This window comes from Narcine bancroftii, chromosome 9 (genome assembly GCF_036971445.1).
Source record: "Narcine bancroftii isolate sNarBan1 chromosome 9, sNarBan1.hap1, whole genome shotgun sequence".
Classification (NCBI taxonomy): Eukaryota; Metazoa; Chordata; class Chondrichthyes; order Torpediniformes; family Narcinidae; genus Narcine; species Narcine bancroftii.
The window spans coordinates 72,431,495-72,450,205 of NC_091477.1; the positions used below are offsets into that span (position 1 = coordinate 72,431,495).

General features: G+C 44.7%; 1 protein-coding gene across 11 annotated transcripts in view; it reads left to right on the top strand.

The window, feature by feature from the left end:
* Positions 1-18,711, top strand: part of farp2 (FERM, RhoGEF and pleckstrin domain protein 2) — a 187,911-nt gene that overhangs the window by 44,659 nt on the left and 124,541 nt on the right. For all 11 annotated transcript variants that reach the window (XR_011344030.1, XM_069896453.1, XM_069896458.1 and 8 more), the window contains 3 exons: positions 2,898-3,002; positions 8,707-8,749; positions 12,917-12,995. Coding sequence is in view for 10 of the 11 variants with exons in the window: in XM_069896453.1 (XP_069752554.1) it covers positions 2,898-3,002; positions 8,707-8,749; positions 12,917-12,995 (227 nt within the window). In the remaining variant the exon portion in view is untranslated. The remainder of the gene's footprint in view (positions 1-2,897; positions 3,003-8,706; positions 8,750-12,916; positions 12,996-18,711) is intronic.

Here is an 18,711-nt window from a genome sequence, read left to right on the forward strand (position 1 = left end):
TACAATAAAGATTCTTAGTGGGCAGAGTTAGGGAGACACTTTGAGAATGTCGCCCAAGAGGCATCGGCTGGCTCTTCATCCATGGCGCCGCTATTTCATTCAAACAGCTGTTATGGGCGGGGCATGATTCGGGCACTGAGCTGGCTGAATGTTTGCTCCCAAGGGGTTGCATGAGGCTTTGGAGAACATTTACAATTTTAAACATTTCAACCCAAAGTTCCCTCCACAAATGCTGCCCAACCCACTAAGCTCCTCCAGAAGTTTTTGTTCCAGATTCTGGCATCTCCAGTCTCCTGCCATGCATGAGCACGTTATACCTAAACTCTCAAGTAGGGTGTGGTGGCCCAAAAATGACAATTATATTGATCTTGAAAGAATCAAAACATTTTATTACCCTTTGTAATTTGCCTTTGGGGAATATTAAATGATGCAATTGGCCATGAACATTCTTAAATTTGGCTTTAGTCCCATTAAATTTCTTAGAAATGTTACCATGATGCAGGCCATTCAGAAACAGAAGAAATCTAATACCTTTGATCATTTTGCTCACATTGTTACACACTTGTATGATGCTGCATCCATACAGTTTGGGCATAACGTGCTCGTGCACGGCAGGAGACTAGAGATGCTAGAATCTGGAGCAAAAAGTAAACTTCTGGAGGAGCTGAGTGGGTTGGGCAGCATTTGTGGAGGGAACTTTGGGTTGAAATCCTGCCTCAGTATTTTTTTCCTCTCCTGTCCTTTGCTGCAGATGGGAATGTTAAAATGCTTGGATATTTGAAAGTTACACAAGTTGGAAGTTTGTGGGGACAGTGAGATAAAGACCATCAAAGTACAATTTCCTAAATTAAATAAAGAGAAGCTGGAATTGTTTTGAGCTCCATTATTGAATGATTACGTAACTGGTAACCAGAACCCAAGCCAAGGGCAGAAATGTTGAATAGATGAGCAATGTTTCAGGAGGATCTGATGCCTCTGAAGTTGCTCCCTACACAGTAAGAGAGATGGATACATGGTTCAATTGTGAAACCAGCAAATTCTAGAGAAGCATTAAATGGGGTCTCTTGTACATGTCATGAGTGCAGTGATTAAATTGTTAATCCATTGCTCAAATGATTTTGTTGGCCTGCCGTTGATGAGAAATTGACTTTTTTTTGTCATACAAGCAGCTTGCAAGAGGTCGCCATGCTTTCACCATTTTGGATCCACAAAAGAAGTTGATGGAAAAATGTAACAAGATTAATTATGATAATAGTAGCATTTAACATAACTGATAGGAGCATATTCCCAATGGGAATCAAGTGCAATCATTGCTCTAGACCAGGGTTGACAAACTCAAATTCACAGAGGGCCAAAATTAAAAACTTGGACTAAGTCGAGGGCCGAACTAAATATTTATTGAAAATTTTCAACAACATCTGCATGTTTTCTCTTCTTTCAACATATGTAATGTTAAACTTTTTCTTATAAAAATAAATGTTTAATAATAGTTTTGGATAAACTCTTTCCAGAAGCATTAACAAATGAGAAATAAAATATTCAATAAATAATATTTCTCTATAGAGGATTTGTCAAATGTTGCTAGTGTAGTGTCGAATAGTAAAATCTGAGGGCTATTGAGAATGTGGGAGAATAACATGATTCCTGAAACAATCAGATGGATGACTGATTGTGGGCATGAACTCTAGCAGGGTTATTTGCCATGCCCTTTTTCCATTGGTACAGCTATCCTTTGATTTACCCACTTTTCAAGTTTTATGCCTAATGAGCTTGTATCCAGGTGCAGGACCATTTTTAACCAGGAATATATTTATCACTGTGACATGAAACTATTGGAAGATCGTTTTATCCTGAGATTAAAGTTGATAATACTTACTCAGGCCTGTGTGCGGGAGGGCGGGGTTTGTGGGCGATCGGGTTGGACAATGACAGTGCGGGGGCATCGGCTCTCGCTGCAGGGCGGCATCTCGGCGGATCAGCGGCCCTGTCACCGTGAGTCGCGGGTCGGCCTGCGGCAGGGAGGGGGAGTGGGCAACGGTCCTGGCGAGGTCAGGCCCGAGGCCTCCGGTTCCGGGCGCTGGGAAGTGGCCTTGGCTTCCCCTGACACTGGTCAGGCCCCAAAACCAGAGTCCACGGTGAGACCCTGCAACGTAAACAGGAGGTGGGGGCGATTAGCAGGCTGACGCCAATGCATTCTGGGATTTGTTGTATTACTGTGCATGCGCTATACTGGCGGGGCGGCCAGCGGGCCACCTCTAATACATTTTTGAAATGATCTTGCGGGCCAAATATAATTGGCCCGCGGGCCAGAGTTTGACATGTGTGCTCTAGACACTGTTCTCGTTCTTGTTTGGTTTCCCTCTCCCTGTGGTCTTGCTCTCCCCTTTTGCATTGGTCTCCACTACCATAGCTGTTCCACATGCTCCTCACAATCATCACTCCCTCCCCCTGCAGTACACTTGGCATGGTCCCCATGATAGCCTCCACTTCCTCTACAACACGCTGCATGTGCATTAACTGCTTGCAAAATGCTGCGAGGCACAGTCTGTGGAAGTACGGTTCTGTAGACTCCAAGCCTTTGACATTCATCTTGTTCCATATGTACAATGCAGCTCGAAGTATTATGACAATGACTCATTCAACCCTTCACATTTTGACTTTGACTCTGCTTACTCAAATCCAAAGGTAGGTTACAAATGAATATTGGGAAAACAAAGCATTTCCTATAATTCCCACCTTAAACAATTGCTGTCATACTTAGACATAATTAACTTTTATTTTTGCAGCTCTCTAAAATTTTACAAGATACTTCAGCGGAAGATTCAATATTTATAAAGCTGCTTGATAAATACAAGTTGCTACTTGTTATGGGAATTCTTTTGTTTTTCTTTTCATAGCAAAAAGCTTGCGGGCAAGCCCTGATGGACAAAATCTGCCAACGCCTCAACCTCATTGAAAATGATTACTTTGGACTGGAGTTCCGCAACAGCCAAGGGAATGAGGTGTGTATACAGGACAAAGCTGCTGTTCTGAAAAGTCAAAATCAACAAATGTCTTCTCATTGCATTGGTACAAACGGGTCAGCCATGCTTCAAGTGAAATGTAATTTGCACATGGGGATGGTGGGTTTGGTCATTGTAAGCAAGAACCTTGTGTGGGTAACTGTGTGACTTTTGCTTTATGATGTCTTTGAGTGGTTATGGAGCATTGACATACATTTGCGTTGTTTGGTCTTCAAGTACCTCCCCACTGCACTTTTAAAAGTAAAAGATCAATATTTATATGGGGTTTAAAAATTGTAGAGTACCAACAAAAGAAAGGGAAATGATTGTACGTGGAATGCTGGCAGTGTAATGGTAGTTGACATCTGTGTCTGCTTTGGCAGACAGTGCAGATTTTAAATCGAACACCTCTCCTGTTTTTATAAACTTTGTTCTTTAACGTGCACTTGATCTGCTTTCAACACAATAATACCAAACCAATTAATTTCCAGCCTAGTGAACTTGGGCTAAGCACCACTCTGCAATTGGATCCATAGCCTTCTATCCTTCAGGCTACAATCAGTGAGGTTTGATGGCAGTACATCCTCCTCAATCATACCGCAGCGCCACATTCAGTCCTCAATGACTCACCCTATACTCTTTTGACAGTGTGGCCAGGCAAAGCTCCCACTCCATTTGAGATTTGTGGATGACGCTGTCATAGGCATAATCTTGAATGACAAAGAAACTGAGTACCAAAGGGAGGCACTTGTGGATTGGTGCCAGGACAACTTCTCCCTCAATGTAAGCAAGGCCAAAGAGCTGATTATAGATTTCCAGATGAATGCTCATTCTCTGGTCCACGTCAATGGTGCTGAGGTGAAGATAGTTGACCACTTGAAGTCTTTGGGGACAAACATCTCCAGTGACTTGTACTTGTCCATGCACGTTGATGTAATAGCCAAAAAGGGACACCCACAGCTCTACTTGCTCAGAAGTCTGAGGAAATATGGCATGTCACTGTAATCCTTAACAACTCCTGCAGTGCACTATGAAAGCATCAGGGTGCATCATTGCATGGTACAGGAACTGTCTGCCAAGACTGCCAGAAACTGCAAAGGATTATGATTGTTCAGTTCATCCACACAACCCCTCCCCTCCATTTACTTCATCTATAACTCCTGTTGCCTTGCAAAAGCAGTCACAATGTTAGAAGACTCATTCTACCCTGGCCATACCCCCCCCCACCACCCCTTCTTACTCTGTTATTTTTCACAAGCCCATCATCTCTTGTTTTGGTTGTTTTTACAGTATCTCATTTAACGAACCAGCACATCTCTGGGATATGGGGAGAAATTGAAGCACCTGGGGAAAGTCCCAAAGGGTTATAGTGAGAAAGTGCATACACGGTCTAGCATCCAGCAGTATTTGAGGCCAGGGTCAAATTCTGCTTCCTGGAGCATTGAGCACATAGGTCTCTTGTGACCACCTCCGACCTGTGATCATACTGTCTCTTGTGACCACCTCCGACCTGTGATCATACTTTCTCTTGTGACCACCGCCGACCTGTGATCATACCGTCACGTGACCACCGCCGACCTGTGATCATACCGTCACGTGACCACCGCCGACCTGTGATCATACCGTCACGTGACCACCGCCGACCTGTGATCATACCGTCACTTGTGACCACCTCCCACCTGTGATCCCACCGTCTCTTGTGACCACCTCCGACCTGTGATCCCACCGTCTCTTGTGACCACCTCCGACCTGTGATCCCACCGTCTCTGTGACCACCTCCGACCTGTGATCCCACCGTCTCTCGTGACCACCTCCGACCTGTGATCCCACCGTCTCTCGTGACCACCTCCGACCTGTGATCCCACCGTCTCTCGTGACCACCTCCGACCTGTGATCCCACCGTCTCTCGTGACCACCTCCGACCTGTGATCCCACCGTCTCTCGTGACCACCTCCGACCTGCGATCCCACCGTCTCTCGTGACCACCTCCGACCTGCGATCCCACCGTCTCTCGTGACCACCTCCGACCTGCGATCCCACCGTCTCTCGTGACCACCTCCGACCTGCGATCCCACCGTCTCTCGTGACCACCTCCGACCTGCGATCCCACCGTCTCTCGTGACCACCTCCGACCTGCGATCCCACCGTCTCTCGTGACCACCTCCGACCTGCGATCCCACCGTCTCTCGTGACCACCTCCGACCTGCGATCCCACCGTCTCTCGTGACCACCTCCGACCTGCGATCCCACCGTCTCTCGTGACCACCTCCGACCTGCGATCCCACCGTCTCTCGTGACCACCTCCGACCTGCGATCCCACCGTCTCTCGTGACCACCTCCGACCTGCGATCCCACCGTCTCTCGTGACCACCTCCGACCTGCGATCCCACCGTCTCTCGTGACCACCTCCGACCTGCGATCCCACCGTCTCTCGTGACCACCTCCGACCTGCGATCCCACCGTCTCTCGTGACCACCTCCGACCTGCGATCCCACCGTCTCTCGTGACCACCTCCGACCTGCGATCCCACCGTCTCTCGTGACCACCTCCGACCTGCGATCCCACCGTCTCTCGTGACCACCTCCGACCTGCGATCCCACCGTCTCTCGTGACCACCTCCGACCTGCGATCCCACCGTCTCTCGTGACCACCTCCGACCTGCGATCCCACCGTCTCTCGTGACCACCTCCGACCTGCGATCCCACCGTCTCTCGTGACCACCTCCGACCTGCGATCCCACCGTCTCTCGTGACCACCTCCGACCTGCGATCCCACCGTCTCTCGTGACCACCTCCGACCTGCGATCCCACCGTCAAAGGTAGTTGGCTGTTGAACTATTGTTATGGAAGAGACTGTAGGTTGGTACAGAACACTTGTGATGGTTTGCATTAAGTATACATTTTGAAAATGTTGTGAGCCTTTTTCTTAGTGTGCATGTTTGAAGCTTGTATGAAAAAAGATGGGAAAATTATTCTGATCATTTTCCTACATTTTAAAATTTGCATAACTGCTGACACCAAGTACAGTTGCTGCAATCTTGAGCAAACCATCAGAAAGCTGGAGCAAGTGCAGCAGGTCAGGCAGTGTCCATGGGTGGAAATAGTCTGTGTTTTGGGCTGGGAACCTTTATGGAGACTGACAATCAGTGTTTTGGGTTGATGGGACAGAATTGTCTCACACAAGTCTGGGCCCTGAATGAACAGGGCTAAATTGGCATTTCATTTCATTTTCTGAGACTGATAGTCAATGTTTCTAAAGCTTTGCTGTTCAGTTCTTTCCATAGATGTTCCCTGACCAGTAGAGTGTCTCCAGCTTCCTGTTATTTGCTTTACGTAATAGCATTATTACTAGTCCCAAATCTAAGCTTGAGCTGGTTAAATTTGAATCCACTATCTGACGTTTGGGTTAAGGATTTTCGTTTGACTATTTCCATACTAGAATATTTGACATAAGTTGCATATAGATGGTTAAGTGGAGGCAACTGAGGAACAAAATCTATTTAGAACAGGCAAGCTATAGCGATCCAGTTACCTGCTTAAAAACTAAGTTATATTGGAAAATTGATCTGTGAAGGTGGGTTTCTGGGACATGCAGCAGAAGTATCAGAAATCTACAGAGTTGAGGTGCCCAACAAGAGTTCATTGTCTTCAGCCATCTTCTAAGTGAAAGGCTGAGAGAGTGATTTTGTAACAACCCTTCATTTTTGGAATACAAATGTAAAATAAAATGAAATGCAGATTGTAGCTTCTACTTTTATTTGTAAATAATCCTATTTATAATTCTGAAAATGCTCCATGCACATTTCTTGGTATTGTCAAGCATGTGTGGCATTGAACATTGTCATGTTGCAAAGGCAAGTAATTGAAGGAAGCTTCTCCAACACTTTCATGTTCTAACAAAAACACGGTACAGTTGGTGTAAACGCGGACTAGTTGGCATAGTGGTTAGCACAGTGCCAGTGATTGGAACTGGTGTTTGAATCCCATGCTGTCTGTAAGGAGTTTGCATGTTCTCCCCGTGTTGGTATGGGGTTGCGGTTTCCTTGTACTGTTTGAAACGTATCGGGGATATAGGTTAATTGGGTGGCACGGACTCATGGCCAAAATGGCTTGTTACTGTGCTATATGCCTAAATTTAAACAAAGTGGGCAGCATGGTTGCGAAGGGGTTAGCACATTGCCTTTACAGCGCAAGCAATTGGCACCAGGATTCAAATCCTGCACTGTCTATAAGGAGTTTTTACGTTCTGTGTCTATGTGGGTTTTCTCCCAGGGCTCCGGTTTCCTTCCACCATTTGAAATGTACTGGGGTGTAAATTTGGCGGCATGGACTCGTGGGCTGAAATGTCCTGTAACCCTGGTGAATATCTAAATTTAAAATATAAATTTACACTAGACCCCAGCATCTGCAGGCTTCTTGTTGACCTTGACTGATGGAACACAACTGGTTTCTGTTGAATCCTCTGTACAACCTTTTGTTTTTAGCATTTTAAAACTAATTAGTACCTAATAAAGCTTGAACAAGCCAATAAAATGTATTTCTTTGGGAAACCGGTGAAGTGATTGAAGCTTTTACTGACTCTGACAATCCCATTTCATTCTGCAGTATCTAAGTGAAATATCCAGTTCTCCCTTGTAGGCAGTGAAGTGGATTGGAGCCTTGATGCTTGGCCAACTTGTTTTTATTATTGAGGATCATTGGCTGGGTGCTGTTTAATGTGATTATTTTTGTTTCTGTACGCTACTGACAGCAATGCTGCAAATTTGTGTTCATTGTGAGAATCAAAATATGTCATTCATTAAATTCTGGATGTTGATTGGGAAAGTAAATGTGAATCTTCACTATATAATTACACTTATCGATTTTCCCCCCCAACCCTGTGATTCATCAGCTGATGGAAACACCTCTCCTATTTCAATGTCCATAATGAGTTCTGGTATCTTGCTCTAATTTTGTTGCAGAAGCATTTGAATGAGACCTCAGGTGACCAACAACAGTAATATGCAACATTCAAATTGAAGATTTATCACATTTAGCAAACCTGGAAGTTGCAAGCAGATTTTGTCATTCACTTTTTTTTAATTGCTCACCAAAGATGGGGAAATACCCACGGGATTTGGATAAAAGGATTTCAGGAACAGAAAACATCCATTTAAATATTCCTCATTCAACAATGTTTTATTTATTGGGTACAGCATGTGAAACAAAAAAAAAATCTGATTTCCGTGATTAAAATTTTTTTTGACAGTACTTTAAAAGTTCAGGTTATGGACACCCAGGGAATCATCAATATCAGCTTTTGGATTTCTGCACTAAACTTAGAAAATGCATGTATCAGATTTAAAGCCCTTTTTACTCTGATGGTAAATATTAAGGTTAGTCATCATTTTGACAGAATCTCAGCAACTGCATCAGTGACTTTATTGTGCTTGAGAGTGTACAGCTTTGTAAATATGGGTTGCTCTTTTCAGATATGGCTTACAACTAAATGATAAGATTATGTTGCATGCAATTACACTTCTAATGTTTGTACATTTTCAACATTTCATGGCACATGAAATACCATGCAGCACTGATGGGACAGAATTGTGTCACACAAGTCTGGGCCCTGAATGAACAGGGCTAAATTGGCATTTCATTTTCATCATTTTTAAATTTATTTTAAATTTACCTTTTAGTTCATTCCATGTTTCCTTTTCATTTAGATTTGGCTTGAGCCTGCAAAACCTATTGTGAAACAAGTGCAAAGTAAGTGGTTCTGGTTTATTTTCAGTCTCCCACCTTGTCTTCTGCCATTTCATTTTGTATGTTTTGTATTTGATTAGTTAATTTTGTGTTCAAGCTTGGAAAATAATATTGGTCACAAAATTTATCTTGTACCAAATTGGGTATTGAAGTTTACAGAGCTTGAATGTAATGTTTGTTGGTGATCATGCATATTCCTACCTTGTAACTGCTTGCTAATATTGCTGATCTGTCCATCTTTAGATCTTGTTTAAATTTGGTTGATCATTGGTCTAAGCCTCGCTGATTATTGAGCTGGTTTCTGACTTCTGTGAAAAAGGAAAACCTGTAGGATACATTTTGATATGTAGATGTGTTGGTATAAGAATACCATGCAAGATGTCTTGAACAAGTGTGATTATAACTTGTTGTATGAATAAAAATTTGGCATACATGAAATGTTTGCGTCTCAGTGGTTTTTGGAGCCTCTGTACATTCAATTTAGAATGTGTTCTCTGCTCTAATCTTGTTGCAAAACAACAAACAATTTTGGTATATTATGTGCTGAGTTCTGGATAATTGTGTGGGTTGTGGTTCTTGTGATGTATTTCAGTGGTGTGCAGATCTGGGACATATGAGGAGAAAATTGTAAAAACCTTTACAATTGCCAGCTGTTTTTCTCTTGCATTCCTACCCCTATGCAAAAAGGGCCAAATCATTGCTTCCAATATCTGTGTGTATGCACTTACACAATTAGGACTCGGAGATGTGGTGCTTTTCTCATTCTTTAATACCGTCAGTCTAACATGGCTACTGACATACAGATATATATGGAGGGGTGACATCATGACGTGGGCGTCTATGCAACACTTTTTTCTCTCCACTCCCCCCCCCCCCCCCCCACCCTGTGCAACAAATGTTGAATGGGGATGGTTTGTATTTTCCGCAATGGAAGCCCTGTTGGCTGGAAAATCTCCCGACTAGAAGGTCTTGTTGGCCCACATCCTAATTTTTGTCTGGCATTTCTGAGCTGCAGGCAGTTCTATAAGCAATCTCAAGAGTTACTTCATCATCTATGGCCAGTAATTTCTGCTTTGTCTGGCAATCTGCCAACCCCATCACCAATCTGTCTCAAAGTGCTTGGGTCAGAAACTGCTCGAAGTGACGGTGCTTGGGCAGTTTATGCAACGCTCCCAGGTATTCACTTACTGTCTCCCCTGGCATTTGTTTCCTTTCATAGAATTGTTGCCTTTCTGCCATAACCAGTAGTCTGGGGCTTAAGTGGTTCCCCAGTGCTGTGCATAACTCGGTGTATGTCTTTGTCCCTGGTTCCTCTGGGGACAGCAAAGTTTAAAGATGATCGAATGTTTTGCTGCCCATTCTACTGAGGAATAGGGCTTTTTTTTTGGTTTACTGGGGCTTTATTAATATTATGGGCTACGCAGTAGTGGTTAAACTGTTCTACGTAATTACCCCAACTTTCATCTGCTTTATTGAATACTTCGAACTTTCCCTTCACCATCTTAGTGTGCTTTCGCTTTGATCTTTTGGCGGGAACTTGCAGAGCTTGTTAGGTAGTCACCTTTTACCTTTTACCTTTATCCTTTTCCTTCCTTCCTTCCCCCGGTTGGTGCATGGAGCATGCATAGGTTTTGTTTTGTTCCTTGTGGCCACTATTGTGTTTGCACTTACACACTTAGGACTCAGAGATGTGGTGCTTTTCTCATTCTTTAATACCATCAGACACTCACTTCATGAAGAGACGCACTCTGATCCCTTTGTGTAACAAGGTTTAATAGTTTCTTACCATCTAAATATCTTTTATTCCTATTCTTCTTCCCAAACTGAAGAAATGTGTAACTTTCCACGCTTTACTCCATCTACTTTCAAATCTTGAAACCTTTGGAAAACTTTCTTGTAGCTCACTTTCCAAATCTGGCTTGTGGCTTTGGCAAATTTGAATTTGTTATACTTTATATCTGTCATAAATGTAGATTAAATTTGCCTTCTAATCTGCTGGGACTATTCCAGAATTGGGAGAATTGTGCCAGAATCTTCATATCTGTATCATTATTATTCCAGGACAGAGAATTTGGTGCTTTGTTGATTAAATTATCCCACCACTTTGTCTTCAATTGTATTCATTTAGGATTTTAGCTTTAGATATTTGATTTCCCACCAGGTGCTCTGCAATTTGTTACCTCCTTTGCAGTGAAAAAGAACATCTATTCAAATTTCATCATTTATCACTTCTCCCATCTTTGCTTCATTTAATTTTGCAGCTTTTTCAAGTAATTCTAAAAGTCTTTGACTTGTTGCTAGTGTATGCATTCTACACTAATTATTTTTATAATTTGCTGGCTGTTGAAACTTCTAGTTCTTAGGCTTCTGATTCTTGGGGATATTACATTAGAATTCTTTTTAGTTTCACATGAATGGACACTTTTCCTTTTGATTTTTGTGTCCCAATGATGTGCACATTTGAGATTTAGAAAATATTTGTTTATTTAACAAACTTTTTAACTTCACAGCTTTAGAGTTGATCCGTAGCATTATTGAATTCATTCAAGCTTGAGGTTCTAATTTCAGACCCTCGTGAATGGAATTAAAGTTGTCATGTTGGATCATTTTCCCTTTGGAATATGATACTAAGAGAATGATCACTACCTCAATTTACTATCCACGTTGTAGTATGGCAGCCATCAACTGGGTTATTTATTCTGATTTTCTACTTTTTTTGATTTCCATTGGAATTGGACAAAACCAATGTGTGCATTTGGTTTGGGGTGAGCACTTCTTAGGTGGACCAAACTATTACCACCTTCGCAGACAGTCCCATGACAATAGAGGATGACTTGCTTCCACTTCAGTTTGAGGTAGCTAATGAAGTTGATGTAATTTTCAATTTGCAGTTCCCACATTTTCTGGGGTACTTGGAAGGCATAGGTGGGCCAAGCCAAGAAATTACCCCAAATAAATGTAAATATGTGGGTAAAATAAGTTGATGGTTTCTGGTGAACTAAAGCTACTCTTTTACATTTTACAATTTGGCATTAATCGACAGCATTTTATTTTGTATAGAATGGCCAGTGTTCGTGTTTAAAGCAAAACTCAAAAACACCACTGACTGATGTTCTATTGGGGCTGATACAGGTTGAAGGAGGAGCCATTTTGTTTACATCCAGCATGTAACAGTGCAATATTAGCAGTGGATGTTCAAAACGGTGACATTTCATTTCTCCAGTTTAGGATCCTTTAAGTAGCAAAGTTTCCAATTGATTTATTGGAACAATTTTTTAATATGCCACCAAGCCTGGTCATCAAGCTGTTTCATTAGTTTGTTCTACATCCTTTTTATAGTTATTAGTAAATATCACATCTTAAGAATAGTCTTTGCATGAACAAATTCAAGCTGTGTTTTGATTGAAATGAATTTAAGTCCTGACAAAAGATGCCTCATCTTAAATCAAGAAACCAAAAATCCATTGAAATTTTCTCCATACATTTCTCACTTTTGCTTTTAAAGCAGCCTGCACTGGAATATTTTGACTTTCAAATATGTATCATTCAAATGTTAAATACTATTTTGCTTTATCTTTGATTCATTGCCCTTGCGGCAATACTCAGTGGCACAAAAACAGCTTCTTCCCCATGCCATCAGATTTCTGAATGGACAATGATCCACTGACACTGCCTCATTTTCCCTTTTTCCACAAATTTATTTATTAAAAAAAATGTAATTTATAGGTTTAATATTTGCACCTGTAATGAATATTTGCAGCTGTGATGCTGTTGCAAAATGAATTTTGTGACAAGTTCATGGCAATAAATCTGATCCTAGAATTCTGTTTGCTTGGACTACCTCAGCTGCATAATATCCTAACAACCGAAAAAATGGCAGGGGCCCAGCAAGCCTCTTCATTTAAAATTCACGTCATGTCCATTCCTCTCATCACAAGTTAACGATTCTTTACTCCAATCACAAGTCATTGTGATTCATTTTGGAAAATGGATTTTTCTCAAAGATCGTGGATCTTGAGCAAAATGATATGGGTTTAAGCTGTTAACTCTCATTTTGTTATTTGTGACCATTTTTCTCTGGTATCGTTTAATGAAATTTTGCTTCCTATGTTGAAATTTCAATATTGGACTGAAGACCAATCTCCTTAATATGTGTTTCATTCTTTACAGGACCAAAGAACACCTTGTTCAGACTTTCAGTAAAGTTTTTCCCCCCTGATCCTGGACAGCTACAGGAGGAGTATACAAGGTACAGTAATGAATGAATTTTCAGCCAGGAAGCACAGTTATTATTCACTGTGTAATTTCAGGATGATGGCCGCAACAATTCTTTACCCTTTCGTATCTTTGGTTTGGAAATTCATTATATAATCTGATCTTTTTTAAATTATTTATTGCTTTCTGGAATCTATATCCCATTGCAAAATCCAGCATTTATTGTCCTTGGGGAAAATTGAGGCCTTCTGCTGTTTTGAACTGCTGCTGTCTTTCTGATTAAGGTGCTCCTGCAATGTTCAGTCAAGAGTTCCAGTGAAATAGACTTGGTGGCTTGGGACCGGTGACCCCTTTTCAAATCACAATCGTGTGCAGACCTGCAAGTGACAGTGTTTGTTTGGCATCAGACTGGACAAGTGACAGCAGTCCCTGTTGTACGTGTTGTGTGCTGCACTGGTGGTGTTTTTAGTGGAGAGGGTTTGCACACCGCCACAGCAATCGGGCCGGCGCTCTGAGTGGTGAGTGCAACCAGGAGCCAGCAGAATGCGCAGCGGCACTGGCCCCAGCAAGCGAACTGGTGGTCATGCAGCTAAGGCAACATAAGAGCCCAGAATCCCCAAAATGGTGCTGGCCCCCGTTGCACAGCCGTAAGCTTGGGGAGAGTGCACAGGGAAGAAGGCCTTGCAATGTAAGAAGGGGGCCCGTGTGTGGGAAACCTGCTATGGTTATGCAGGTGGTGATGTCAGTTGATGGGACAAACGGCGGGAACGCCAACAGTATAAAAGCTGGGCTTCAGCCCCAATAAAACAGAGCTATACCTCGCCGCACCTGTGTATGTCTTTCTTCGAGTAGCGCGTGGCTACAATTGGTGACTCCGACAGTTTAGATGGCATCTACACTCAACAATGAGTGAGCCAGCAGCAGTCCACGCAGACACCCTGAAGCTGCCGACCTTCTGGATGAATCATCCCACATCTGGTTTGACCAAGCGAAGGTACAGTTTCAGATCTGGCAGATCACAGCGGAGTCCACCCAGTACTACCACGTGGTGAGTACCCTAGACCAGGACACAGTGAGCCGGGTGGCCAATTTCATCCAGGGGCCCCATCACCTACACCACCAAAGAGCTGATTATCGAGACTTTTGGGCTCTCACGGCAAAAGAAGGGAGCAAGTTTGCTCAACTTGCACGGGCTGGGAGACAGGCCCCCATCGGCCCTGATGAACAATATAGTGGCCCTCATTAGGAAGCATGAACCTTGCATAATGTTTGAGCTGGCGTTCTTGGAGCAATTACCTGAAGATGTCCGACTGCTCCTGGCAGGTGCTGACTTCAGTAATCCCCGGAAAGTCACAGCACGAGTGGGCATCTTGTGGAAGCAAAAGAGAGAGAGCTAGGCGTCCGTGGGGCTTGTGGTCATACCTCTGCAGCCAGACCAGAAGGATCAGCAACCCCACAAGGGAGGTGAGCCCAATGACCAGTGGTGCTTTTACCACCAGTGCTGTGGTCTGGAGCCCGCCTATGCTGACCACCATGCATGTACCAGGGAAACGGTGGGGCCAGCTGTTGCTGATGACCACGACAGCTGGCCAACAAGACGGCTTCCTGGCTGTGACAGGAAACCAGAGAGCAGAGCTGCCAACAACAGTGCCATCAGGACCTATGGCATGCGCAGGGTCCAACTGCATTTGGGAGGCAGCCTCTTCTTGTGGATGTTCACGTTGGCAGTAGTGGAACAACTGCTCCTCGGGGCAGATTTCCTGCATGCCCACAATCTACTAGTGGACCTGAAGGGCCGGAGACCTGTGCATGCAAAGACATTGCAGTCCTTCCCTTTTAAGGATGCCAGACTCACTGCTTCCCCCACCTGGACTCAGAGCAGCGTTCCACAGATGAGTATGCCAAGATTCTCATGGAGTACGAGACAGTCCTTACCCCCCCTACCCCCAGTTCACCTCAGAGATGCCCAGACACTAAGTGCAACATCACATCCTGACCCAAGGCCCACTGCTCCATGCAGACTTCTGAGAAGCTCCAACTAGCAAAGGAGCAGTTCAAAAAGCTGGAAGAGCTGGGCCTTGTACAGTGGTCATACAGCCCATGGACTTCTTCCCTGCACATGGTGCCCAAAGTCACTGGGGGTTGGAGACTGTGTGGTGACTACCACCAGCTTTATGAGGCCACTATGCCGGATCTCTACCCCCGTGCCGCACATACAGGACTTTGTGGCCAACTTTCATGGGGCAACTATTTTCTCTAGAGTGGACCTCGTGCGTGGATACCATCCGATCCCTCGTGACATCCCTAAGACTGCCATTATCACCCTATTTGGCTTGTTTGAATTCCTACGCATGTCGTTCGGGCTGAAGAATATCATGCAAACCTTCCAGTGGCTGATGGATGTTGTGGGCAGAGACCTGAATGTCACTTTCGTCTACCTCTGACATTCTGGTGGCGAGCAAAGACTGACAAGAACACTTGGTGCACCTCTGCAACCTCTATGCCCAGCTGAGTTTGGACTAACTATCAACCCAGCCAAATGCCAGTTCTGGTTGAAGACCATTGACTTTCTGGGCCATAGGATAACCAAGGAAGGGGCCACACCACTACCCAGCAAGGTGGAGGCCATCTGAAAGTTTCCTAGGCCCAGCATGACCAAGGGACTGCAGGAGTTTGTGGGGATGATCAACTTTTAATCACAGATTCATCCCCTCAGCGGCCAGAATCATGGACTCTTGGTTAGCTCGCCAACTGTCATATAACTCGGAGTACACCACAGATGTGCAACTCATCTCGGGCAAAGACAACGTGGTGGTAGACACACTGTCCAGGCAGACCATCCATGCGTTATCGAAGGGAGTGGATTTCGTGGGACTGGCAAAAGTGCATCAAGACAACGAGGAGATGCCCCAGTACAGGACAGCCATTTCGGGACTGCAACTTCAGGATATTCCGGTTGGCGCAGGTAACACCACCCTCCTGTGTAATGTGGCCACTGGACAGGTCAGACCTATTGTCCTCGTGGCTTGGAGGTGACAGGTTTTCAATTCCATCCACAGGTTGGATCACCCATCTATCAGGACCACAGTCCGGCTGGTGGCCAGCAAGTAAGTGTGACATGGTCTCCGAAAACAAATCAGCGGGTGAGCGAAGGCATGCACCAGACAGCCAAGGTGCAGCGGCAAACCAAGACCCTACCATAGCACATCGAGCTTGCAGAGCGAAGATTTGACCACGTCCTCGTAGACATTGTGGAACCCTTATCAGTAACTGAGGGGTTCCGCTACTTGTTCACAATGGTCGACTGCTTCACCAGGTGGCTCGAAGCAGTCCCGATGGCAGACACCTCCACGACCTTCTGCATCAGAGCCCTCATCTCCCGGGTAGCGCGGTTTGGCATACCATCCCACATCACTGGACAGAGTGGCCCAATTCACCTCCAGCCTCTGGTCCAACCTCTGAGGAGCGTCACAATGGAACGGGTTGGTGGAGCGCTTCCACAGACACCTAGAGTCCGCACCCATGGGACCCAACTGGATGCTTGAGCTACCATGGGCACTGCTAGGGATTTGCACTGGGCCCAAGAAGGATGTCAACACCTCTTGCTCAGAACCTGTGCACAGAGCTCCACTGGCAGTCCCTAGGCAATTTGCACAATCCTTAGACAAGCAACCAGATGACATAGCAGCACTCCTGGCCCCACCTCCACCAACCAGGCATGGACAAGTGAGGACCAACGTACCCAAAGACTTGCAGGACTCTTGAGTATGTTTTCATCCGCTGGGGTCCACACCGTCCACTGCTGCAGAGGCCGTATGAGAGTCCATTCTGGGTCGTACAAAACAATGGAGCCATGTTCAAATTGGAGGTTGGAGGTAAGTTAAATTTGGTACACCTGGACCTGGCACGCCCTGTCAAGATGCCAATTCCATGCAAGAGGGGCAGACTGGCAAAGATGACAGAGTCAAAGACTCTGGTTCTTGGGGTGGGGGGGTGGGGAGGGTGTCATTCAGCGGCACACCGCATTGCCAATCGGGCCAGAACTCCAGGTGACAAGCGCAACCAGAAGCCAGCAGAACGTGCTGTGGCACTGGCCCCAGCAAGCGAACCAGCAGTCATATGACTAAGGCAGCATAGGGGCCAGCATCCCAGCATGGCGCTGGCCCCCACTGCACAGTCAACAGCTTGGGGATAGCGCGAGTGGAAGAGAGCATTGTAATGCAAGAAGGGGCTCATGAGTGGGAAACACGCTATGGTCATGTGGGCGGTGATGTCAGTTGATGGGCCAAATACAGAACGCTTCAGCCCCAATAAAACAGAGCTATACCTCGCTACACCTTTGTGTGTCTTTTTTTGAGTAGGGCTTCTTTGTCCTGGTTTGTTTCAAGCTTCTTTAGTATTCAACCAGTTAAGTAGATTACAGGTTGTAATGTTTCCAACCAAAGCATTTTTTTCTCTGTCTTCCTTGACTATTCAAATAAAAATTTCTATTTTTGAAACTACAAAGCACAAAATCCAAATTTGGAGCTATCTTCAATTCACTTGACACCATTTGGTGAGAGGATTAGACCAACTAAATTCTACTTGAGATGAACATTTCCATTGATGGGGGTGGGAAGTGGTTGTGTTATTAATCCCAGAGTTTTCCACTTCCACCAAGGCAGATTGATCTTGTTCCATCATGGATGTATGCTGTGGATGTATTGCCTCTTGAGGAATCCTTCCCTTGAATTTGAAAGAGGTGTCTCAGGTTCAGTGTCAGAAAGTTGATGGTGTTTTTTTGCTGACTGAGTGTTAGTTTGTAACTGTAGTATTCATCAAGGATCAATTTTGGATCTTCATTTATGTTTTTAAAAATCTCACTCTCTGTTGAGAACAGCATAATGAAGCTTGTTCCCATAGTACATAGTTATGAGTCTCATAAATGTAAATATTTTATCCACTGGTTAAATGGACAAGAATATACATTTCATTGCATAGATGCCTGCAAGTTCTCTTTTGTGTAGATGGATGTCCCCCAAAGTTCCTCAACATGATTATCCAACTGCACGAAAACCAACAAGGTCGGGTCAGATACAGCAATGAGCTCTCTGAACCCTTCTCCATTAACAATGGCGTGAAGCAAGGCTGTGTTCTCGCACCAACCCTCTTTTCAATCTTCTTCAGCATGATGCTGAACCAAGCCATGAAAGACCCCAACAATGAAGACGCTGTTTACATCCGGTACCGCACGGATGGCAGTCTCTTCAATCTGAGGCGCCTGCAAGCTCACACCAAGACACAAGAGAAACTTGTCCGTGAACTACTCTTTGCAGACGATGCCGCTTTAGTTGCCCATTCAGAGCCAGCTCTTCAGCGCTTGACGTCCTGCTTTGCGGAAACTGCCAAAATGTTTGGCCTGGAAGTCAGCCTGAAGAAAACTGAGGTCCTCCATCAGCCAGCTCCCCACCATGACTACCAGCCCCCCCACATCTCCATCGGGCACACAAAACTCAAAACGGTCAACCAGTTTACCTATCTCGGCTGCACCATTTCATCAGATGCAAGGATCGACAATGAGATAGACAACAGACTCGCCAAGGCAAATAGCGCCTTTGGAAGACTACACAAAAGAGTCTGGAAAAACAACCAACTGAAAAACCTCACAAAGATAAGCGTATACAGAGCCGTTGTCATACCCACACTCCTGTTCGGCTCCGAATCATGGGTCCTCTACCGGCACCACCTACGGCTCCTAGAACGCTTCCACC